The 25,321-nt window shown below is 44.8% G+C and overlaps 1 protein-coding gene across 1 annotated transcript in view; it reads left to right on the forward strand.

Annotated features, from left to right (window-relative positions):
* The window catches only part of fhl3a (four and a half LIM domains 3a), a 28,625-nt gene extending 9,347 nt beyond the window's left edge, over window positions 1-19,278 (forward strand). The window contains exons 2-6 of the mRNA XM_083679536.1: window positions 12,783-12,955; window positions 14,375-14,549; window positions 16,335-16,504; window positions 16,906-17,092; window positions 17,252-19,278. Of these exons, the coding sequence (XP_083535662.1) occupies window positions 12,783-12,955; window positions 14,375-14,549; window positions 16,335-16,504; window positions 16,906-17,092; window positions 17,252-17,403 (857 nt within the window). The 3' untranslated portion in view covers window positions 17,404-19,278. The remainder of the gene's footprint in view (window positions 1-12,782; window positions 12,956-14,374; window positions 14,550-16,334; window positions 16,505-16,905; window positions 17,093-17,251) is intronic.
* Window positions 19,279-25,321: the final 6,043 nt, after the last annotated feature.

Raw genomic sequence — 25,321 nt, forward strand, 5'->3', positions numbered from 1 at the left:
TTCTTATCTCGCAGTTCTCCCCCATATGCTATTGGATGATACAGCTTAATCCATTGGGAATTCCTCGTACTCTCAAGTGTGTATGTGCTATTTTTCGAGTTTAGTAATAGATTAGTTTTACCTAATTTTCGACTGTCTTTATTGAGTTATAATGCTCTGCCACTCCTTCAAACCTCTCCCATGATTAGACTGCGATGGCCTGCCCATGACTATGCTGATGCATAGTGACATAGTGCATGCATAGTGACATGCATAACTGACACATTTCTTCCTCTTCCAGTGGAAGTGGAATGTGCCAACATAGCAAAGAAAAGCCAGCAAGGTCTGTGTGCAATATAGACAGTGGAACAGAGGAGGGTGAACTTTGGGCCTACTGCATGAGCTACCATCTCTCCTTCACCATCTCTCCTTCACTTACATGAACGTGGCCCAGCGTCTCAGACTGAAGGACGACAGAGAGGAGGAAAGGGTGGGGGTGGTGGAGAGATTGGGGGAGGGGTGGGATGGGGAGTGATGGGGGAGGGGGAGGTGGTCGGTCCTCGGCATGGCAGCTTGATTTATGGACACCTTTGAAGTGAGCTCATTCCAACCGCACGGCCTGCATTCTGCATTTCAGAGCCGGGGCGTTCTCCCTGCGGTACTGAGAGGGAAAAAAATGACCCGTGGGTCGCTGACCCCCACTGGCGCATTCATATATGCACTTCCTGATTTTGTGGCAATTCATCAGCGTGCGTTTGGCCTCCATGCAAAAACAAGCGAGCCAGGCTTCCAATAGACATGTGACATTCTCTCCGCCGCATCCTATGTGAAGGTCAAAGACAAGAGGAGAGAGAGAGGGAGGAAAGAGGGGGGAGAGTGAAGGAGGTGGTCCTTTTCTGATGGATCCACAGGGGATCGTAAAATCAGGTCACGAGAGACATGTTTTGGCACGAGCCAGCGAGTTTTTCTCTTTCTTTCCATATGCTAAGCAGTGGAAGGCCGATTTGTCAGTATGTCGTAATAGTGTGTGTGTGTGTGTGTGTGTGTGTTTGTGGGTGTGTGTGTGGGTGTGTGTGAGAGAGAGAGAGAGAGAGAGAGAGAGAGAGAGAGAGAGAGAGAGAGAGAGAGAGAGAGAGAGTTGTGTGTGTTGTGTAAGACATTTGCCATTATCCCTAGATCAGAATCGCCGGAGTTGACAGTTTTTCCTCTGTTACCCGGCAGATGTCGTGGAATGGCTTTTTGAATGAGTGTAGCTTTCATCATCTTTTATTCTGTAGTGAAGAGGGTGATTTGGCAGTATAAACCCAGGCCCTGGTGCCTTAGTCTGGTTCACACTGTGCTTTGGCTCATTACCAATGTGCTTAGATTGTTATCACCGCGATCTGCCCACTTGTTTGAAACTCATTTCCTAAATATATCAAATTGTTTGATGTTATCAGGTTCATTTATGAGCGGAACATTCGGGATTGTGAATATGACCAGTAATTACACTCAATGGGAAGTCCCCACAAAGAGACTTAAACAAACTGCTGGTGTGTGTATGCAGCTGCTCGCCGCTTCTGCTCTTCCTGCACAAGTCACCCATTGTCCCCCAGATTGGCTGCTGCTGCCGCCGTGTTTATTTTTATGCCTTTGAGCCCTCTGTTTTCCCTCAACTTTGCAGTGTTAAGAAAGTGTGTGTGAACGCATCTGTGTGTCTGTGTCTGTGTGTGTGTTTGTGTGTGTTTGTGTGTGTTTGTGTGTGTTTGTGTGTGTTTGCGTGTGTTTGCGTGTGTTTGCGTGTGTTTGCGCGTGTTTGCGTGTGTGTGTGTGTGTGTGTGTGTGTGTGTGTGTGTGTGTGTGTGTGTGTGTGTGTGTGTGACCAGCTCTGTGAGATATCCCAGAGATATCTCCGCTTGGGGGTAACAGGAAGGAGCATACAGTGAGTGTGTTCAGTTGGAATGGCCCCCACATTGTTGCCGACCCAATGCTGGTCATAGGGGTCATCATCCAGCAGGAAATGAACCCTCTTTTGGCTTCACTGCCCCAGAATAAAGGAAATGGTCGTTATGTTTTTATGACTGAAAAATGGTAATTGAACACATATCAGAAGGGTCAGCTCAGGGAAATGTGACCCTCTACATAGAAATGTTTCTCTGTCTGTGTCTCACCCCCATCATCCCCTATTGTTAGTCCCTTGTTTTGTACAGAGGACGATTACTGTACGGTGGTTGAAATTAAATGTCTGTGTACTGTGTACCTTGCAGACATGCACTGCATGATTTGATCCTCCAAGCATTGCGTCTGAGTTTTATTTTGGGCAAGGTCTTATTGCCCTCGTACAGTTGGCGTGAAGTCAGTCCATCCTTCCTCTATATGTAAGAAACTGCATTTGCATCATCATTCAGTGCGATATATTGGTCACAGATGCACATTTTGATAGTCTTGACTGAAAGGGTTCCCCCCTGGTTTTAAGTGTGACAATGTCAGCATATGTAACATTGCCACAACATGTCCTCAAGAACGTTGTGTACTGCCCTCAATGAACTCTACAGTAGGAGGATGAGGTGAGGGTAGACGTCACTGCCAAATGTTTTATGGTGCCGGGGAATGAGGGCACTGTTTACATGTTGCCAGGGAGACGGTGCCTGAGAAGGGAAAAAAAGTTGTGTGTGCTGGAAATGACTTCTAACGCTTATTCATCGCAGTCATTTCCCATTTGGCAGGTTCCCCCCGCATTTTCGGACCGACGTAATGTTTTTTTTTCTCCCCAAATAAACCCATCTTTTCAAGGTCACGGATGGAGGAGGAGAGAGATGGTTTCTGGTGAGACTAATTTGGTCGTTGTGGGATTTTGTGCAGGAGGCGTAGGTTAGAACTGCTCACGAGGACGAGAGAGTACTGATCAGTAGGAACAGACATGAAACTAACACCGAACTAACAGCTCTCTGATGTCTGTCTACCTGCTAGCCTCAAAAACCACCACATGCAGATCTGATATACAGTACCAGTCAAACGTTTGGACACACCTTGCCAAGAGTGTGCAAAGCTGTCATCAAAGCAAAAGGTGGCTACTTTGAAGAATCTAAAATATAAAACATATTCTGATTTGTTTAACACTTGTTTGTTTACTGCATAATTCCATATGTGCTCCTTCATAGTTTTGATGTCTTCAATATTAATCTACAATGTAGAAAATAATTTAAAAAAATAAAGAAAAACCATTGAATGAGAAGGTGTGTCCAAACCTTTGACTGGTACTGTATAGAAAGAGAGGGGGAAAGCTAGCACAGCCAGATTGACTAAGGAGCTGCTGTGTTAACCCGAGGGTCAGGTGCCACCACAGCAGCCGCGAGCCACCATATGTGTGAGGAATAATTGCTTGCAGTTGTGGTGCACAATTACATGTGGCCATCACAGGGTACTTAAATTGCTGACTCTGCGGCCTCTGAAACCCTACCCCAGCTCCTTGATGCCCTCGATAACAGTGCTGAATCAGCTAAATCAGGGGACCACCAGGGAATAGCCCGTCTAGAGGAACCATTTTGGCTCTGTAGCGCAGGCCTAGCCTTGGTTTTTTGGGCCCTGTGGGTTGGACAATAGCCATTAACCTATAATAGCCAGCGTGGAGGGCACGAGGGGGTTAGTAGTTATCAAATAATGTAAGTATTCATGAACTTATTCAAGAGCTTATTCTGCTAGCCCCACTGTGTAATGGTGTGTGTTGTGTTTTGCTGGTCAATTTTTCATCAGCTGTTTAAACAACGATACAGATAAGGCCATTTGCAAAGCTGTAGAGGACTGTATTTTATTGAGCTGAGTCCTTACTCTGCAGTAATTGCAATGTAGGGTTCAGTTTTCAAAGAGATGTTCTATCCCTGGATCAGAGGGCAGGTGATGACAGTCGGGGGGGGGGGGGGGGTAGGTTTAGGGTTTGGGGGGGGGGGGGGGGGGGGGGGCAGTGACGAGGATGGCCATGTTTGGTCATAAATCTGCTCAGCACAGCCAGTGGGAAACGGGGGAGCAAGGGGACTCCTGGGATTTACGGCCATGTTTGTTTGTTCAAGGAGGAATAATATACTCTGCCTCTTATACAGTCATATGGTGGCCTCCAAACATGCCCTACTCCGCGTACCCCCACCCCAGCAATCTCCCTCAGGGGCTTGAATGAGTTCCCCCTGCTGCACTTGCCGCTGTCAGCCACTCAACCTCTCCTCTTTCTCTCTCTAGTCTCCGCCATTAACATTCAGGCTTCTCCTCTTGTTCATGAGCCATCCCCTTATAACAAGGCGTTGCATACTTTTGTTGAATCTGATGTCCATGTTTCCTGTCCTTTCTCTTTCACCTTCATTGTCCCTGCAGTACATTCCTTTACTTCCTGTATGCCAGTGCTGACAGTCTTTCCCATATCCTCTCATTTGATCTAATCTCAGCTAGTGTATCAGTTTTCAGTCTAGGCCTATATATCTTTTGCTAGCTCCCTATCTCTGTAATTTCTCTGTTCTCTTTCTCAATCTCCCTCTCCACTTGTGATTCTGCCATCTCAACATTTACCGGCAAATACCAGCGCAGAGAAAGAAAAGACAGCCCTTCCTGCATTCTCCAGGCAGTGACTCTCCAAAACCTCCTTTGGCATGCTGGATTTGACTGCATACTTTTCCCAAATGCAAACCAGATGTGAAATTGTAATGTATGGCAGCGTTTTTTTCTTCAAAGGAAGACAAATGTGGGCCAAAAATGTTGTCTTTTGACCATCCACAGTGATATCCAAATACATCCAGATTTAAATTTCCGAATCTAAAGCTGTCCTTCATGGTGGTTGAAAAAGCACCGTATGATTAAGAATAATGTTGTTGTTATTGTTTGGTGTTAGAAGAGCACATTTGGATAGAGATGGGGGGAGGGGGGAGGTATGACAACTGCATTTTGGCAGTGCTTTATGAGAACCGTCATTCATAAACACAAACCTCACAAGGAGCACGTCCTCTCATTCCACTGCCAACAAAGTCAGGGAGTATGGTTATATCACAACTGTCTTTTAGGCATTTATAGAAGTCAATAAGTCCATAATTACCAATGAAAACAGTGCTGTGCCTTTCTCTGAGGTTAACTGACATCCCCATAAGGTGCACTAAATACCTGTAAAACCCCTGTTCAACGTTAAACCCCACATGTCCCTTAAGGTCAAGTTCCACAACACACAAAGCAAGCGCTGCGAAACAGTTTTGCATATAAGCTTCATGCAGCAGGTCTCCCTGCTCTTGCTTCCCACTCCCACTCACTCTTGATGTCTCGTGGCATTTGGAGCACGGCTGTACCACACAACAACATCAAGGCTAATATTAAAAGAAAACCAAATCACATCTCACCACCTGTGTGCCCCTTAAAAGCCTAGAGAAGACACTAATTACAAAGGCCAGGATGACGTTCCCTGCAGCAGGTACTCATTTGGCCTCCTTTATGTTTACAACAGTCACCCTCATTGGAGCTCCCCGTCCCCTCCCCTCCTCTCCGTTCCCTCCCCCCCTCTCCCTCCCCTCCCCCCCTCTCCGTTCCCTCCCCCACATTGCCAGGCTGTGTTCAAACTCTCAGGGACAATGACAGGTTAGGCCTCCTGCAACCTGGTCCTCTGCCCAATCCTCTACCCTAAAGTCAGACCCAGGCTCCCACAGAGGAGCGGCGTCAGGTCTCCGTCCGCAGAGCAGCTCAGTGCTGTTGTTACAGGGAACCTCGGAGGACGGCGGTGTCACAGCGTCTGAAAGGGCCTACTGATTGGTACCTTGTGAGACGTGTGAGGACGTGGGTGGCCCAGGTTGTTCCCATCTGAAAAGTGGCAACTCTCAAGCTGGAGTCGGCGTTTGTTTACCAACAGCATAAAAATCTTTGGCTCCATGATGACCGTGGAAGCATAAACAACTATGGCCACAGATTGCACAACGCTTTGCGATCATCTCGACCCATGAAAGCTATGGAGTGCAGGGGAGTGGAGTTGGCATGCCACAGCTGCACTCAAGGACATGATAGAGAACAGTACTTATATCCCAGTTAGAAGTCCTGTGTACTATTAGAGAGCAGGGACCTAGGTTAGCTTTAGTTATGTGCCCTTGTGGATAGCTAGCTATAAACAGCAAGCGTCTCAGTGGTTTGAGTGTGTGTGTTTATGAAGTTGCTATCGTGAATATGTGTGTTTGTGAATGTGATTGTGGTGTTATCTCGTTTTCATGAGCAATTTCCCCTGCTTCCTCCGATAACACTCATAAGCTCAATCCTTCCTCTCTTTAACTGTAGTTTCTTTATCTGATACAGCGAGGGCCAGCTAGAGCAACAACAAAAAAGTGCAAACAGATGTCTTACATGCAATTGTATACTCTAGCTCGACTATGTTGCTTCATTGTTACCCAAAACTGTAGAATGCCAATGGACAGATTGCTGATGTACTCTGTGTTCTTTCAAGTGGTCAGACAAATATCCATCTTTGACTGACTCTTATGGTTCACTTTATGGAGTCCTTGAGGATAGGTTTATCAAGAGTGTTTTGTCCTGAAGGACACTGACCTTGCCTGGGGTGCATTCCTGTTGAACAGTAAAGGGATTGTAATCCCTCTGACAGTTTGACATTAACATTAGTCCTGGACCATTGAAATATTGTTGTGTAATTCCTACCATTGACATCTTGCATTAGTCACTTAATGGAAAGTCTTATCTAGTGGACACGACATGAAGCATTGAGTAAATAAGAGGGGGAGAGGTCCCCATTTGACTCAGGGCCATTGGACTGTAACACAAATTAACTTTTCTCAAGTGCATTTTTGACATTGTGCTTTATTTTTGATATGCTCAACCAGGCCTTAAATGCCTCAAATGATATACTCAAGTGTCCAGCCCTGTATTTTCTCCCATCTCAAACCCAGCCAAGGAGCTTTACTCTGTCTGGATGACGTCCAGGCAGCAGACTGAGCACAATGTGGTGGTATGTGTTTATCCAAACCCAACGTTTCACTTTTCTTCTGCTTTGATTTAAGATGTGTCATAGGTTTCAGATCCCACTCCAAGATTCATTTTCCATTCCTCTAAATGTCACCCTCTCTTTCCCTTTCTTTGTCTCTCTGTTCCATTTGATTACTCTTTGAGAGCTTCTCTCTCTCTCTCTCTCTCTCTCTCTCTCTCTCTCCCTCTCTCATCCCCCATCAAACCTATTTAGCCAGAACTATTGTCACCAAGTCAGTGTAAGGAATATGCTCCTAGTTAAATGGCCGCATGGGTATTATTTGGTAATATTCATGGAATGCACTTTTTAAATAATTTCTACTATTGGGGAGTATTGTTGGTTTTATTCCCTCCTCAACCATTCACACCACTAACTAACCACTAACTAGTGGAACCAGACACCTGTGAAACATGCACATGTAAATAGACAGAATAAACATACATTATTATACACAACAGACTCATAAACACAGATGTAGACGCAACAAAACTATACACCTGTTACGAGGTATTTCTAAGCCCTCTAATGACAAAAACAGGACACAGTGGTTGTTAGTCCCTGTTGCGTCACAGAAAAGGTTTGTCCAGCAAAATACCAATTTGTTAAGTGCAGTGACACACTGTAATTAGTTTGGCAGCAAATCATTAACAGTTCTTTGTTACCTGAACACTATACTGTATATGTTGGGTAGAATAGAAGATTTACTTAACCACCCGATGAAATCATATAATTCCTGCCATTATGCAAAAACATTTGAATACTTTCAGCCAAAGGCATCATTGACAGACAATGACGCAACTATTTCCATCCCTGGCTTCTATGGCTTTCTTATCAGGGTGGATACAGTCACACCAGTTACACTCCAGCGTTTCTTTGAAGTACTGTAGGAGATATGGAAGGAGTGGTCTGGGCAGTAGACTAGCCACATGCCATGCAACACCTATCTTTCAGTTTTTATTTAAATCACTGTGGTGTGTGTGTGTGTGTGTGTGTGTGTGTGCGCGCGCGCGCAAAATAAAGCTATCTTTGTTGTGAGGAAGAAAAAGGTACAGTTACAGTTAAGCCTCCCCAATAGGCCACAGGGACTGACTTATCATGGCACCTTCCTGAGGAGTGGTACTCCCTGGCTAGCCCATCGTACTACAATGTGCTGACAGAAGTACAGTAGTAAGCTCCCTGAGAAGGCCATTGGTTACCTCCTGAATGCCTCCATGTTTACCCCCATCCCATCCCAAAGTCTGATGTCACCATGTCTGTTCTCACATATTTGGATGTCCATTTTAGGCCATCCAAGGAACACATGTCAAATATTTTCATATGCTTCATGCTGTATGTCCTTGAAAACCAAAAACAACCACTTTCCCAGCAAGTAAAGCTGAAGATAAGTGTTTAAAATGGAGCACTCATTCTTGTTGGAACTAAAACTGTTGTAGGAGGTAATTATAGCCAGGATTTGTTGCCTCAGCTTTGACCTTGTTGAGTTTCATTTCCACACTTAGGAGAATGATGCTTCACAATTGAGTGTGTGAGTAAGTGTGTGTGTGTGTGTGTGTGTGTGTGTGTGTGTGTGTTTCTCTCTGTGTGTGTGTGTGTGTATATGTGTGTTACAGTCTGTCTCATAACAATGTGTGTGTGTGTGTGCTCCCTCAATCACAAAGTATGCAGAAGCAAAAAAAACACAGAACTCTTCTCAGAACACCTGTTGGGTACAGTACACAGGGCGACATCGCTGTCTAATACCCTATTCACAGCAGGCCAGCCCCAGTAGAGCTGACTCACCAGCACTCATGATCCTGAGTAATCTTCAACACATGATGAGGGATGTCTAGAAATGACACAGATGACATCTCATTTTCCAGCCCAGAAGACACCAATATTTGTTTCTCACTTGATAAACACAAGTGGAGTAGTGTGCAATCATACTGCACTTACGTCAAGAGACCTCAATGAATATCCTCCTCATTATTACCCACACTTTGACCTTTCTCTCCCATTATGTGTATGCCAGTGGCTGTAATTGTATAACCATAGACAGTTATGTCATCATTTGCTTGTGTAGCGTACTGCGTTGTACTTGCTACAGTCAAGGGCCTGTCTCCTCTGTTGATGTAACATACTGTCTAGTGCTTTGTCTGGCCTTACCCAAACACACATTTTACAAGCTGATCCTCTCATTGGGCACCGGGAGAGGGGAAGAGCGCCCGGGCCGGTTCCCAGCAGGGAGTATGGCCGGCTTGTTTGGAGTCAATCGGAGCGTGAGCGGAGTTTGGGCAGGGGATTAACAGGGCCAGCCTGTGGGACTGGACCGGTGCGATGTGTGAGCCCCCATAACCCTTCCCTCTGTTGTGTCTCCCTATAAGCCCGCAGACACGCCAATCAGGGCGGTTGTGATGACTAGAGTACACACTGACCTCCACGTTCCTCTGCTATCTCACAGGCCGTTCTGAGAAGGACCGGCCTCTCCCGTAAACAACAGCCGGGAAGGAGTTAAGAGAGCACGAGAGAGAAGGAGAGGGAATTTTGTGAGGAGTCATCCAGTTTGACCTATATAGCATTTATAGTATCGGGATACGTTTTCATTGAGCTAAATGCCTTATGGCCAGTTGCAAAGTCCTGAAGGATCTTAGAGTGCGGAATACACCGGAGAGTGTGTTAGAGTTACTGGAGTATCAGAATAGGACACTGCCGACTGGAAGACATGTTATTGTAAACAGGTTTACTGGGTTGTTGTCCTTTAAGGGGGTGGTGCTGTCCTTGAGGTTCCTCTCTCTCTCTCTCTCCCTCCCTCTCTCTCTCTCTCTCTCTCCCTCTCTCTTTTCTCTCTCTCTCTCTCTCTCCTTCTCTCTCTCTCTCTCTCTCTCTCTCTCTCTCTCCCTCTCTCTCTCTCTCTCTCTCTCTCCCCCCCTCTCTCTCTCTCTCTCTCTCTCTCATTTCTCTTTGTTTCTCTCTCTGGGGACTGTGTCACTCACTACTCTGGTATTTGGGAATGTTATTAACAGAAAGCCCGTTTCTTAGTCACTGAGCCCCGCAACAGAGGAGAGAGACCACTGCCAGGAATCTAGGATACACTGGGAGCAAGGCACTGTGAGAATCTGCCTTTGGATTGTGGTTCAAAGAGTACCACTTACAATCCCCCCCCCTCCCCCCCTCTTTTTCTCTTTCTCTCTCTCTCTCAATCTCTCTCAGTTTACAGCAGCTCCCTCACCTTCTTTTTTTCGGGGGGTGGGTGTGTGGGTGGGTGGAGGGGGGGGGGGTTGATGGGTGATGGTGGATTGGGGTTCTTTGTGTTGTTGGGTTTCTGGGTTCAATCACTGTTTGACGCAGAGCCCCAGAGCCCCAGGGTCATACACTGACGTCATGGTCTTCCCTGTGAGAGCCAGGGCCCTGTGCCGTCAGGAGTTCATGTTCCCGTCCGGGCTGTCCGCTCAAGGACTGTTACTCCAACTGATCTGTTTGGACATTTCAATACTACAAGACGTACAGTCAAAACAAGGCCCTGCCTTTTCAAATAGCATGTATTTACGTATCGGCCTTTGGAATCTTTGCAAGTGTAAAGTTCCCATCCGTCCTTTCAAGCGCTCACTGCTACCTAATCTTAACTGATTGCTGGCAGACTGGTTACTGTAGCTCAAGCCCACATCTCCCAGGGGGACATAAATACACTTGTAGTTACGATGTTGGGCCAGAGCTGCCTGGATGGGATCTGCAAGGGAAATAAGTGAGATTCAGAACACCCTGGATGATACAGTCCCAGTACAGAGATATATAATAAGAGCGGTGTGTGTATGCACTTTATCGGTGTGTGTGTGTTTACTTTAATCAAACTGAACTGCTTTTTGGCCATATTTGTACAACTTGTTTGCAAGCTACTCATTCAAATGAACTGGAGAAAGGCCAATAAACAGCCCCTTAAATATTGTTTTTTTTTACGAAGGCAGAGGTTGGACTTCGTAACCATTTCTTCACCGTGAGTCATGCCCAGTCTCGTTGGCCAGCCTGAAGATGAGTGAGCATAGCACATACCTGGTTCAGCTGATAGGGTTGGGGTCACAAAGTTCATGTCAGCTTTAAATCATGGGCCTGACATTTACATCTAGAAAATCTGCAACGGAAAGACATGACTATTGAACTATACAGATAAAACATCTATCTATACTTTGGACCACAGTGTTGCCAGCTCTAATCCCTAACCCAAGGTGGTTGATACTGACTAAGCCTCCAGCTGAATGGTTATAGTGTATAACAGGAGTCCTCGGGCCCTCAGGGGATAGGTATCACTTCCCTCATTAGGTAGAGAGGTATGAGAGTCTAGTGATGTGAACCAGGGCAAACGCACCGCTGCAGGGACAGTTACACTCCATAATGTATGTCCCGACTCAATTAAGGGGGGTTAAAAGTGTCTCTACAAAGCAGATAGCAGGTGTTGTTTTAACAAAGGCACGTCAGTGGGATATTTATGCACACTGGGAGCAGGTGATGTCTTTATCTCGACTCCCTCACCCCCCTAATTTAAAGCCTTTGTCTCACAAAGGGCTGAGACAGAAGAAACATGAGAGTCTAGGGCTGATGTTGTCTTTGATCCTATAGGCTATCCTGCATGGTTGTGTGTGTGTGTGTGTGTGTGTGTGTGTGTGTGTGTGTGTGTGTGTGTGTGTGTGCGCCGTGTGCGTGTGTGTGTGCGTGTGTGTGTGTGTGCGCGTGCGTGTGTGTGTGTGTGTGTAAGACAGGCAGCACAGACACAGTTTGAAATTTGATTCATTATTTTATCAGACATGATTATTATTACTGGGTGGTGGAAATGAATACCCAATGCTTGCTTTGCCAGAGAGCTGTACTGTATCACTTAACACAGGGCTTTTCTCCAGCAATGCTGTCATGTTTTGGCAACCTGATACTGTTGTCATAATGCTCCAACAATATTATTGTGTCATGTGCACTTTATTGTGTACTGGGGTGCTATCTAAGAACTTTTATTGTAACAACGGTGTGTCTGTACAGTATGAGGAAGTATGTTCAAATTGACATAAAAAAACATGCTGAACAGGATAAACTACCAGTGTGTGAATGCATACGATTCTGCTATCATGCTTTCGACAATTGAAATACAAGTGTCTTTGTCTCTCCCCTCTTTGAGCTCACCGTCTCTGTGGGTGGTCCGCGCATCCCCCACCCCCCCCTCCCCCCCCCCACATAAATATTTATCTCATAAATATTTACAGGTGAAGCGTGCAAGTGTCTGTGCCTCAAGCACCGGGATGCCTCCTCTCCAGTCAAGCATGGGAAACATGCCGTCTCCCTCTGTGGTTTTATTCTTTTTGATTCCCTTTTTATCTTGGATCGCAGATTCTGAAAAGGTTGATGCCGTTACAGAGGAGTGTAGGCAGAGCCTATGAGTGACGGCTCTATGCAACTTCGGTTCACTCTCTCTCTCCCTCTTTCTCTGTCTCCATCTTGCTTTCATCATCCAGCAATAAAAGTTAATAGGCGTTTTGTACTACCTCTCATGAAAGTCTCCCTCCATCTCTTGTTGCCTGTCTCTTTCTCCCTTCGACTCTCTGTCTCTTCCACTGTGTGTTAAAGTCTAAGCCCCACACCAGCTCAGTGGGCAGGAGCAGAGAGCAATACAAAAGCTGGCAAATGACAAATCTAGCAAACAAAATTAATTATTTTCTTAAACCATGAGGCAGATTAGAATCTTCCCCATCTTCTCCTCCTCCCTGCCTCCACCACTCCTGTTTCAACCTCCCTCCCTCCCTCCCTCCCTCCCTCCCTCCCTTCCATGCCCTCAGTCTAAATTGAAAGCTCACATTGGCTATGCTTTTATTGTCTGTTGCAGACTTAGAACGAGTCACCATGAACGATCGCTTCGACTGTGACAACTGCAAGGAGTCCCTGTACGGGCGCAAGTACATCCAGGCGGAGGACAGCCCTTACTGCATCCCCTGCTACGACAGCCTGTTCGCCAACACCTGCGACGAGTGCAAGGAACTCATTGGCCATGACGCCAGGGTAAGGCGGCCATTTTGAAAAGAATATTAGTCTCGTAAGATAAGATAAGAAAATAGTATAATAGATAAGATAATAGTAATTGTATTGTATTCCATCAAAAATGTGATCCACCAGCCCAATACATACATACATACACAAACAACATCAACACAACAAACACAGTATACTAGCAACATATGAAGACAGTCACATGTTGATTACAAAGGTTAAAAGCTGACATTGCTGACAGTGAAGGCCCTCATGGCTGCTGTGATGTGCCCTTAGTTGTCCCCTCTCCTACGTACTTTAGTATGTTTTCATACTATGAATGTGTGCTACAAGGTCGTGAATAGTTCTAACAGGGTAATGTCTTGGTAATGATGTATTATGTATGCTAAATGAGGCCTGTTTCTCCACGGTCTGTTTGGCGGTACATGGTTAAGGCTAATTTAGCATGCAATTACAGATGGTTTTTGCCAAATCTGAGCCAACCATGAGGTCTCAGACCATGAAATGCTGTATGAGGAAACATCTCCCTCCTTTTCACAATCTCTCTTTGCTCTTTTAATTGTCCCTTAATTGAGAACACAAACATGAAGCGGGTCATTTGAGACAGGCGTAAGCTGCTGAGCTAAGCAGAGGAAGTGGATGGAGTGGGTTCGGCTATGGCACTGTAGCATGCTAGGCTAGAATCCACACACACAGGAGGCCAATGAGGCTAAGCTAAGCAGAGGAAGTGGATGGGGTGGGTTAGGCTATGGCACTGCAGCATGCTAGGCTAGAACACACACACACACAGGAGGCCAATGAGTTATCTACACCCTCAGGGGCAGCGGACAGTAAATAAAGCTTGTGTTTGTCTTGGCCTTGAGGACTCCACACAATAAACTCTGCTCTTCCCTGTCAGGACCTCCCTCTCACTCACTGTCTCACACACACACACACACACACACACACACACACACACACACACACACACACACACACACACACACAAGCACACACACAGTCTCTCTCTCTCTCTCTGTCTCTCTCTCTCTCTCATTACTCTCTGTTTGCATATTTCATGTCTGGAGCTTACCCAGACAAAGCTTGCTCCCTCACCTCTGCTCTTAACCAGAAACCCATGTGCTTGTGTTGTCCAGCAGTCACTTTTTGCAATCTCCGGATGACCTGCTGTAGAGCCCAGTTGTTTTTGTAGCAAATCTGAATGACTCGAAATGAGATATACAAGTAGTCTCAGTCTCTTCAAATCAATGACAGCGCTGAACAATCTCCGTCACTGAGAGTGGTTTAGTTTCCATTTCAAATACGAACCCTCTGGTCACCAACCCATTTGCATCCAGTCTATGTTCACAACTTCTACATTGCACTTAATGACTAGGACGTGTTCTATTTCGAACTGTCCACTGATTCCCACTGTTGACGTTGTTCTCCCAGGAGCTGTTCTACGAGGACAGGCACTACCACGAGCACTGCTTCCGCTGCGACCGCTGTGACCGATCCCTGGCGGACGAGCCCTTCACCAGCCAGGAGGAGGCGCTGTTGTGTAACGACTGCTACTGCAACGAGTTCTCCTCCAAGTGTGTGGCCTGCGACAAGACCGTCATGCCAGGTACCCCTCCACACCCTTCGTTCTCACAGTAGGCCTACGCGAAAGGAACAGGACTGTACTCTTAGGTTGTTTTTTTTCCAAAACACAAATTAGGGAGAAACTGTAATCCATGGTTCAGAGTTGTTTAAATACCCAGTACTAAATTCAGCTAACTGTAGCCACGGCTAACTAAACAATGAGACTGATGGGGACAGGTAGACTGTGTTCAATATTTGTTGCCAAATCACCTCAAGGTAACTGCTAACCAAGTCAGGAAGTTAATTTGAGTTGGTTTGGCCAAGCAATGTTCTACTTTGCCTAATTGCCTCCATCACTCCCACTGTTTTCTTGATAGCCGTGGATCAAGTTTGCTTGTGGCACAGACTTGAGATTCTTCATGGGAAAGTACTTTTTAGGGTAAGACTAGGCTTAATCTCAGTCTGGGAAACCAGCTTGTAATGTCTCAACCGTCCATGGCAACTGTTCGTCCTTACGTCATCCTTAAACTTGAGAGTTGAAGACTGTCTGAAGGATAAACACACATAATTAGTACAAATAGGCTTTGTAATGTTAAGATAGTTAATATAATATATGTGGCTACAAGATAGTCAGCACCTCATCATAGTAAGACTAAAATGGAGAGAAAGCGATATAGATGTGTGTGTGTGTGTGTGTGGGGGGGGGGGGGATAGAGTTAGGGAGTCCGTGCCAAGGCTGAATGTGACAGAGTAATTGCCAGTTTGCCTGACTTGCTGTCTCTGAGCCAAATCCTCATGCCTGGCCAGCAGCCAAGTGTCTGATGATAACAAGAGATAAGCCTGTAAACTATTTCAGCACCACTGTATCGGCCAAGCGAAAAGTCATAAAACAGCAAATGATTCCAGGAAGAGTGTGGCGTGGCTTTTTTTCTGAATTACTTCTCACTTGTGGTAAAATGTTGGAAATTTGCAGTGTGCACCGCCAGAGCAATGCAGAGTGAGCACACCTTAATCTGGGCCTGTTGTCTGTGGGAGTTTTGTCAAGTTGGTTAAGCTCAGCGCAGGTATAATTTGCTTCAGAACTTTTTCCCAAAACCTTAAATCACCCCGCTACTAACAGAGCAGACAGCCCCACCTCTCTCCCACTCCTCACACACACACACACACACACACACACATGCACACGCACACACACATATGCACACACACACACACACACACACACACACACACGCACACACACACACACACACACACACACACACACACACACACTGTGGGCTGTCGTCCTGGTTTATAATCAGGTGTTAAGCCCAAGTGGTTTACAAAAGCGCTGCAGCCATGACAGGGGAGGCAGGGACTGTGTATCGAAGCCCTTCTAATGGAATCCTCAGAAGCTTTTTGGTCCCCTAGATTGAGCTGATAGAGCGCTGAAATGCTCTGGGTTGCCAGCGTTGTTCCCCCAGGCGTTGAAGTGTTGTGCAATCTTAAAAGGACCTTTTTTCTGTTCTCACTCAAAAAAAAACCCAAAATATTTCCTCAACAGAAGGACGTTCTGTTATTATCGCTGTCTATTGTCATTCATCATCTTCGTTTAGCCTTGTTTTGACTTTTCTTGCACGTGTCCTCTTACACCATTTTTTTTCTCTCTCACTTAACTTCTCCCCCCTTCTCTCTGTCTCTCCCTCTCTATGTCTCTCTCTATGTCTCTCCCTCTCTCTCTCTCTCTCTCTCTCTCTCTCTCCCCCTCTCTCTCTCTCTCTCTCTCTCTCTCCCTCTCTCTCTCCCTCTCGCTCTCTCTCTCTCTCTCTCTCTCTCTCTCTCTCAGGAACCAGGAAGCTGGAGTATGGCGGTTCTACGTGGCACGAGGGCTGCTTCATCTGCCATGGCTGTGAGCAGCCTATCGGCTCCCAGTCCTTCATCCCAGACAAGGAGGACCACTACTGCGTGCCGTGCTACGAGAATAAGTTTGCCCCACGCTGCACCCGCTGCAAACAGGTCAGTGTGGATGAACCAGAGGTGGTCCTCAAGGTCAAAGTTCAGTGTCATGCACTGCGGATACAGGGGAGGGTATGAGAGTACATATTAAATTATTACTCGCAAGCTTGCCTCTTCGAAGAAAAAGGTCCAATAAATGTGTAACCCTCATATGAAACATGATGTTCCATCACTACAAATAGCTCTAGTTTCTGTTTTAGTAAGCAATGGCTTATATGAAAAAAATTAAATAAATGTAAAATGGCAAGAAATTTAGGTAAAGCTGCTGCCTTATTGGGGATTTCAACATGAATTCCTAGTATAGTCTTGGTGGTTATAGAGTGGTCATGAAGTGGTTATAGTGAGTTTTTAAAGTGTAATTGGTCTTCCTCTGAACCCTGATGTGCTCCTCTTCGTCTCAGGCCCTGGCTAAAGGCGGTGTGACCTACCGGGAGGAGCCGTGGCATAAGGAGTGCTTTGTGTGTACGGGCTGTAAGGTGCAGCTCGCCGGCCAGCATTTCACCTCCCGCGACGACAGCCCCTACTGCCTCAAGTGCTTCGGCAGCCTCTACGCCAAGAAGTGCGAGGCCTGCACCAAGCCCATCACTGGTAGGATAATGTGACAGAGCTAATACCCAGTAGAATTGACCCCCTTTTTTTTTCTCCAATTTGATGCTATTGTAAATGCTTGTTTGCAGGTGGAAAGGATAGGTTGTTGTCGTTGTTTTTGTGCTCCCACTCATAACAACCCATTGTGGTCTTCTTCAGGTTTCGGAGGAGGGAAGTACATCTCGTTTGAAGAGCGCCAGTGGCACCAGCCTTGTTTCACCTGCTCAGAGTGCTCAGTGTCCCTGGTGGGTGCCGGTTTTTTCCCTGACGGCGACAAGGTTCTGTGCCGTGACTGCAACAGCAATCTTTAGAGACCCCTACTCTCCTTCCCCCTCCTCACCCAGCTCACCTCCCACACTCAACAAACATAGGGCCCCCCCAACACTACCAAGGCTGTTACTGCAGGCCCACACACTCTGCCTCTCAGGTCACGCCCACATACAGCACGCACACACGCACGCACGCGCGCACACACACACCCACACACACACACACCTACATAGCTACACACCTCGCTTACTAGACCACAGCTGTATCCATCATCATCATCATCCTCCTGCTCTCCAGTGCTTTCTGTTGCTGTCAAATACTATGCTGCCAAGCATCAGGTTACTGAAGCACCATCAATCACAATGATTGGCCCAACCAATGTTGATATAACGTTGCAGAGGAACATTCTCATTATCTAATGGTCCCACATTTTCTTCCCCTATAAGCATGGTTGTGTTCAGCTTAACAGAGGAAAAAGACCCGAAGCATTATTGTTAGCTGATAAGTAGCCATTTGATGACTTGCCAAAGATTGGGACCTGCCAAAGAAACATAGCATCTGCTGTACAACAATGAAAGTTATGAAACAATGGAAAACTTGAGATCCAAAATGTCACTGAAGAAAACATTTCAGCATCACTACTTTTATATGAACTGAGCTTTAGGAGGCTTGGATTAGAGGATGTTATGGTAACATTGACCAACCAACAAATTGTTCTTCGAACATAGTTTGAAATAGTACTATTTCAGTAGTACAGTAGTTATTTTTTACCAAAATAGTGACTATGCAAAAAGTGCCTTAAATATCATGTCATGTTACATAAGATTTATGTATTATCGAACCAAAGATGCGAGCATTTCTTTTTTTTATTTTATTTTTATAAATTAATCACTACTTATGAAAGACACTCTACAGTTTGGAAGCAACCACAGGACACTGATATTTACCGCATTGTGTACATGATGAATACATGTTTGAATTGATGCAGTTGTGTGCATATTGAATGTTGCCTTCTCTCTTGCCTCTGCTCTGTTTCTCATAGTTGCTGTCATGCTTTAGCTGTCTCACATGTCCTCTGCACTCTGTTATATATGCAAGGGATCTTACGGTGGTGAGTCGATGCAACCTTCAGACAGTTAAAGACTCTGTTGTAAAGTGAATGTGAAAGAGACGGAGAGACAGAGAGAGACTGAGAGTCTGAATAGAAACTTATCTGAATAACAGGTGGTTGTGGTTATTGCCGGTGAAGATTGGTGAAGTCATCCATAACCCTATTATGAACATGTATTTGCACTATGGATAAAACATTTTTTCTGCTACCCAAATGTGTGCACCTGCAAACACGTACTTAAACACGACTTGCACATTCATACACGATGCAAGACAGCAACACGTGAACCACTCACTGTCCTATAAAAACTATTGTTTACCTTTTTCATATCCACACTTATCTATGAGTCCTTCATATAGCTTGTTCCCTTTTTTGCCTTTGTATTTAATCCCTCTGTTACTATTGGTCATAGAGCCACGTTTGAGAATGAATGGGCTAGCCCCAAAGAAGCTGAGCTACATTACGTCAACACAGTGGTATGCATGTCTTTGTCATTAATTGTTTGTTGCCTCAATAATTATTTTTAATTGTTGCTGTTGATGTTGCTGTTTTTTTTTTTATTATTTCATGTTAGTTTGTCACATATAGAAGAAAATATACAAAAATACATATATTTCATTATTTGAGCTTTGATGCTGGCAAGTCAGAGTTGGCGAATGTGCTTTTTATGATTCTAAAACAAATGGCAATGGAAAGTGGAACAGGCTGTCAATGTGATGGAAGAATTAACAAAAATCAGTTTTTCAAATCTGTTCATTTGTTCATTTATATGATGTGTTTGTAAAATTGTATCAAATAAATCTAAATTGAATTTAAGTCTGGTGTCATGCCGTATTTCTGAAAGTATTCTGCTAGGTACAAGCCATCAAGATATACGTGTGTTTGTGTCACTATCTTTAGACAGTCAATATATTCTATTGAAACTATTTATACTACAACTATTTTCTACAAGCGACATTAGTTTTTACAGAAAATACAGTATGTCCAGTGAATGCTGCTCCCCTAGTGGCTGAGTCTAGCGTATAACTAAACCTCTCAGCCAGTCCCAGAGTATATCCCAAGGGTCTAGTATCTACTCACTACTAATGTCTTTGCTATGAGGATACAGAGGGCGGTCATGGATGGATGGACGTGTGTGTGTGTGTGTGTGTGTGTGTGTATGTGTGTGTGTGTGTGTGTGTGTGTGTGTGTGTTTGAGTGCGTGAGCATGTATGCGTGTTCATGCTGAGTGGGCCATTTCATCGCCTTGATGAAGCACACAGGCCAATAACAAACAGACCGCCAGATACGCTCTCCTGCCGGCATTGGTGAATGTCTTCCTCCCCTCCTCTGATTCAGAATGTTTTCACCAAAAAAGGAAATGGAAAAACTCGCACATGGACAAGGGGGAGGGGATGACGTGGAAGACGTGAGGGGGAGGGGATGACTGGTGGAAGTGGGAGAGAAAGAGTGTGGGAGAGAGAGAGAGAGAAGGATGGAGGGAGGGAACGAGACGTGCACATCTGGAGATGGTCCACGGCACTTTTACTGGGGGTCAGTTGCACACACACAGCCCCTCGGATTTATGGGAAGAGAACTCGGCCAGTGAGGTGAGGGGTCATTGGGAGGGTCAGACTCGGACCAACCAGACATGAAGCCATCTCACGGACAGAGATGTGGAGATTCTGGCCAAGTGCCACATGAGGCATCCTGTATATGCTATAGACAATGCACGGTATGGTATGGAGTGGATGGTCTCAAATACGGTACATACAAACACAAAGGGCTCTCGACGCTGTGCCATCAAAGTAGTGAAGGAGAGAGGAGGGACAGCATTGTAAAAGGTATGCAGTCTATGACACGACATGGTGTCCAGAGACTCCCTGGTCATGCGCCATTTACCAGATGCTTCTATCCAAAGCAACTTAGTACAGTCAATGCATACATTTTTTTGTATATATGGTCCCATCGGGAATCGAAACCCATAGCCCAAACGTTGCTAGTGCCATGCTTTGCCAACTCAGCCACACAGGACCACAGCACCATAAAATCAGGTTCTAGAGCTTATGCAGACTTAACCAGACGTAGTGGTGTTTAGAAAAGAAATAGTTATTGTTTCTAGTTTACATTGGAATTGGGTTTGTTATTTTTGTATCAAATGTGTTGCTATTATATAGGCTTCTCACATGATGATGTTTATGTTCTTCTGACTTATAGGCTCAGGATTTTACGTTGTCTGTTTCTGTATTCAGCAATGCGTCTTTGGCAAACATAAACAACGTACAAATTCCATGTCGCAAGTGCTATTAGAGAATCAATTTGTGTTTACCATTACAGAAAAAGTTATTACAAGTTATCCCTCAGTGACCTGACGCTTAAGTAAGAAATTGCGACATCATCACAATCTTTAAGTGAATCATGAGAGAATGACGGCCACAACAACGTCAGTAGACAGTATTATCCTTTAACATCTTTCTATGCTTACAATCAACCATAATACGTCCTAATATTGTCTACAGATGTTTTCACATGGTTCACAGCAGGACACATCATGAAACAATTCAGGTTTGGCGTCTTTAAAAAGATTAAGTTCAACATTCGATGCCCAGGCGACAATTGCCATTCTTCATTAGACCACTCCACACAGATTACATGAAGTGGATCGACATTTCTACAGAAACATTGGGATGGACCCAGAAATGGAGGCACAATGGATGCCACTGGATGCCGTCACAACTGGCAGATGGGAGAATAATATCCCACACTCTCTCAAGGTTCCTACCACAACAGGAAGAGCGCAAAAATGCATCCCCTGCTTGCTCTTTCCTTGAATTTGTACCCGATCCTTCTCTCTCTGCCAAGCTGAATCAACCTTGCCCAGCAAAAATGCCTGGGAAAACGACTCTGGCCTGAGAAAGTATGGGCCTTCACTTGGCACCATGCTGGAGTGACACGTTCGGTTTAGCTGCTTAAGTCTATCCATTCGCCAGTGGCATCAACAACTCACACTGATCCATGAGTGAGAGTTCTCACACTGATCCATGATAACCAGAGGTCTTCCGCCTCTGAGAAAAGACGTTAGCTATCTGACTTTACACACACACAGTTAGACCAGCGCTAAACTAACATGACAACATTGAATGAAAAGGAAACAGTTATTTATGCATATTTAGGCTGTGAGGTTAGCAAGAATAACAAAAGCAGTCAGGACATTGCTTCAGTTTCTCACTCATTTCTCTGCCTGCCAAGTTGTGTTTTCTTTCTAATCTCTAATTGGTACAGATGTGGGAGAAAGGAATGACGGAAATTCTCTGAGTCACAGTACAGCACCCTCCCACCCCTAGATACAGTAGAGTACAGTACCTTTGAAAAGATCCTGACCCAAAAATATGTCATTAGGCTCTGTACGTGGCAATGTCTTGTGGTGTCCATTATAATCAAGGTTTTAAACTATGTACTCTTCAATTCAGTCTCTAAATTAGATTAGATTAGATTAGATTAAACGTTATTGTCATTGTGCAGAGTACAAGTACAGAGACAACGAAATGCAGTTAGCGTCTAACCAGAAGTGCAAAAAAGCAGAAAAGTGCAGTGTACTCTTCAATGCAGTCGCTAAATCATGTGTATACTGAATGATCTTAAAAACACTGTGGCTAGACTGTGGCATATTATCTACTGTCTACTGTTCAGCGCACTCCTCTAGCACACATGTGCAATTCATCCCACTAATAATCGTACTCATCGCACTTCCAGCACGTGGCGTAACATTATTGCCCCTTCGATAAAAGGGTATAACTGCTTATGAAGTCCATAAAAATGGCAGGAGGGGAAGGAGGGCTGGTATAGAACCACACTAACTCCAGCTCTGATCCCGAAGCTTTACAGGAAGTAGGGGATCAAGCCAGCAGTGAGGGGTGGTGATGATGATCACAGACTCCATATTGGTTCCACATGTCTGCCCCAATTCTCATGTATGTGCTCATTTTCCAAGAGAATTCTCCAATTATTACAGAGAGGCCAAGTAGATCCCAAACATGGGTTATGATCGTGTGATAATAATTCATCAGTGAACATCATCTCATAGAGATGTAAGGTATTTCTTCGGAGTCGTGGTATGTAATGAAATTGAATGAAGCTATTTTCACATGCTCTCTGAATTGGATTAGCGGGATATACCACCTTGTTAACTCAATGCCAGTTGTCCTCATGCAGTAACAGTATATTAGATTAATTTGATACTAGCATACATGCCCAAGAATAACACTTGAGAATTATAGCTCTTGCTCGTGAACAAGCTGGCTTTTCATATTCTAGTTGGAATTGGGCTTCCGAGAGCTGTTGTCCAACATGCCAAATTGAATGAGGTGGTTTCATCTGGAGAGCTGTTACCTTGTTTACACAAGAGGTTTCGTGGAAAGAAGTCACTGTGACTTCAATTACATACTAGTGACTTCAATTAAATACTCTCGAGGCCTGGCCTTGGCTGGTACTTGATTCCATCAAAACCTGATGTCTCATCCTTTAAGTGGCTGTTACGGTAATGATATTAGCCATTTAAGCAATAACAGAGAGTGTTCTTCATCGTGGTTTGAATGCCACTGCGCTGTGGTCAAAGGCACTAGGCACAATAGCTACTAATGCCATTAGTTACAGAACGGATAAACCAAAATGAAGGATGATTGAGGAATTGTTTGGAATCATTTAAAAAATGGTTTAAATTTTTGACATTTAGTAGACGCTTTTATCCAAAGCGACTTACAACAAGTACATTTGTCTAAATTTGTCTAAAGTAAGTGAATCATCTATACATCAGCCATCATAAGAAAACAAATCTGTGCTAGGACCAGGTGCCATTGGCAGTCACAATGCTTTTTTTTTTCTTTTTTTTTTTATGTTTTTATTATTAACAGTAGAGGAACTGTACAGAGGGGTAGTGGGGGGTGAAGAGGTCTTTAGGAGGGACAGTCAAGATGCAGCCTGAAGAGATGGGTCAGTCTATGGCAGAAGATAGGTAGTGACTCTGCACTCCTAACAGCAGTGGGAAGCTCGTTCCACCACCGGGGCGCCAAGATACGAATCAAAGAACATTTTTTCAGTGCTTGCTGTCTGCTGCCACTGTTAGCTCTAACTGCCTCTAAATGAAGGAATTCCCTACCTAACAAGAAAGTAAACAACATTAGAGAGTGTATTAAATCTTTTCAGATACTCAGAATAAGTCACATTTCTCTGAATTAGGGGAGACATGGGGCGAATGTTGAATGTTTTGCATTTAGCTCTATTACTCAGAGGCCATATTAGAAATGTAGATCTGTCTACTGATCATTCATACAATTTCTAGGTCTATAAAGACGTTTGGACCACAGTATTGATTAATGCAAAAAGTCTGATGTTTCATTTGCCCCTGTGCATTCTGGTGCACTCTCAACTACATATGGAGTGCATGGATCTTTGATTTAAAAAAAATAAATTAAAAAAGCTGGAAAAATGAAATGATTTAGTATCGTAAGAGCATATTAATCATTTCATAGATTCAATCAGGTTTTGTGACCCTTGAGGGTTTCTCTCCCCCTCGGTCCTCCTATTCCCAGTGCCCCTGTTTGCACACGCACTTCCACTGGCCTCTCATGGCACTGCCTTCACTTGCCCTTCGTTTCATGATATCTCCCTAAACAAATTCTGCGGGTAGACTACTACATCTGAGGAGAGAAGCAAGCATATAGTCTATATGCTGAAATAGTTCACCGAAACATCAGAAATATGCTTTCAAACCCCTGAAATATAGGCTAATACACAGTAGGCCATATAATCACTGGCAGGGAAATGTGTGGAGACTCTAGTGAGACCTCATTGGTTGGTGATGGTAGGCCTAAGCATCTGTAGTGTGACCTAGTTGATACAAAGTTGCGCTATTTGTAGGCAGGTGAAAGCACAGGACAGGAGAGAGCAAGAGAGGTTTTGATTGGAGAAAAGCAGAGTGTTACAATTTACCCCTGTTACATTTGTCCCCGGTCTCTCCTACACATGAAGTTCAGAGGAACCAAAAACAAGACCCCCATTTTCTCCTTTCGTGCTGCAGTGACCAATAATGACGTAATCTAAGACACGCGATCTGTCCTCAAACTGCTTTATTGTACTTCTTAGGGACTGTAGTCCTCACCATGCCCTGTGCGACGTCTAGACAAGCAAGGATTAGTCAGCGAGATGGTGTTACAGTACGCGTCTGGGTCCTCAAACAAACCATCAAAACTGAGGCAATAAAGTATGACAGCCATGACTATGGACGCTGAGACAAGGGGCGGGGCTTAACATGTGCTATGATGACTCCATCTGACACATGTGTGGAGCAGGCGGACAATGTCCATGGCTGTGCTGAGGACGACTGTCATTCCACACCCAAACACAGCCATCACAACAAATGGGATGGGTATGAGGAAGTGAATGCATATGTAAATTGCACATAACACATGTAAATATGAATGCTTAAACAATTTGGAATTACAGGCCTTACGAAGTTTGATTATGATTCATTCGTCATCATGCTGACTCCATTTAAAATGATAAGCCTATGGAGTGCCATCAACCCAAGACTACCATAATCCCTTCCCTTGTCTCAAACTGAATGCTGGTCAGACCACAAAGACTGTAAGTGTGACTGAAAGTACATGAGTGTGCAGCCAAGTTTTCAGCAGTGACACTCCACTGTCAGGGGGTGATGTATGACCAATCAGAAGTCACGTTCTCTCCTTCAACATTGGACGTATTCAACAGATGTTAAATCATCACTGTGAGCGATGGTACAGAGATTACCACTGGGTAGTGTGGTGTTCAGCCAAGCCACTGTTCCACTGAGGACAATAAAGAATTAATCA

This window comes from Argentina silus, assembly GCF_951799395.1.
Source record: "Argentina silus genome assembly, chromosome: 10".
Classification (NCBI taxonomy): domain Eukaryota; kingdom Metazoa; phylum Chordata; class Actinopteri; order Argentiniformes; family Argentinidae; genus Argentina; species Argentina silus.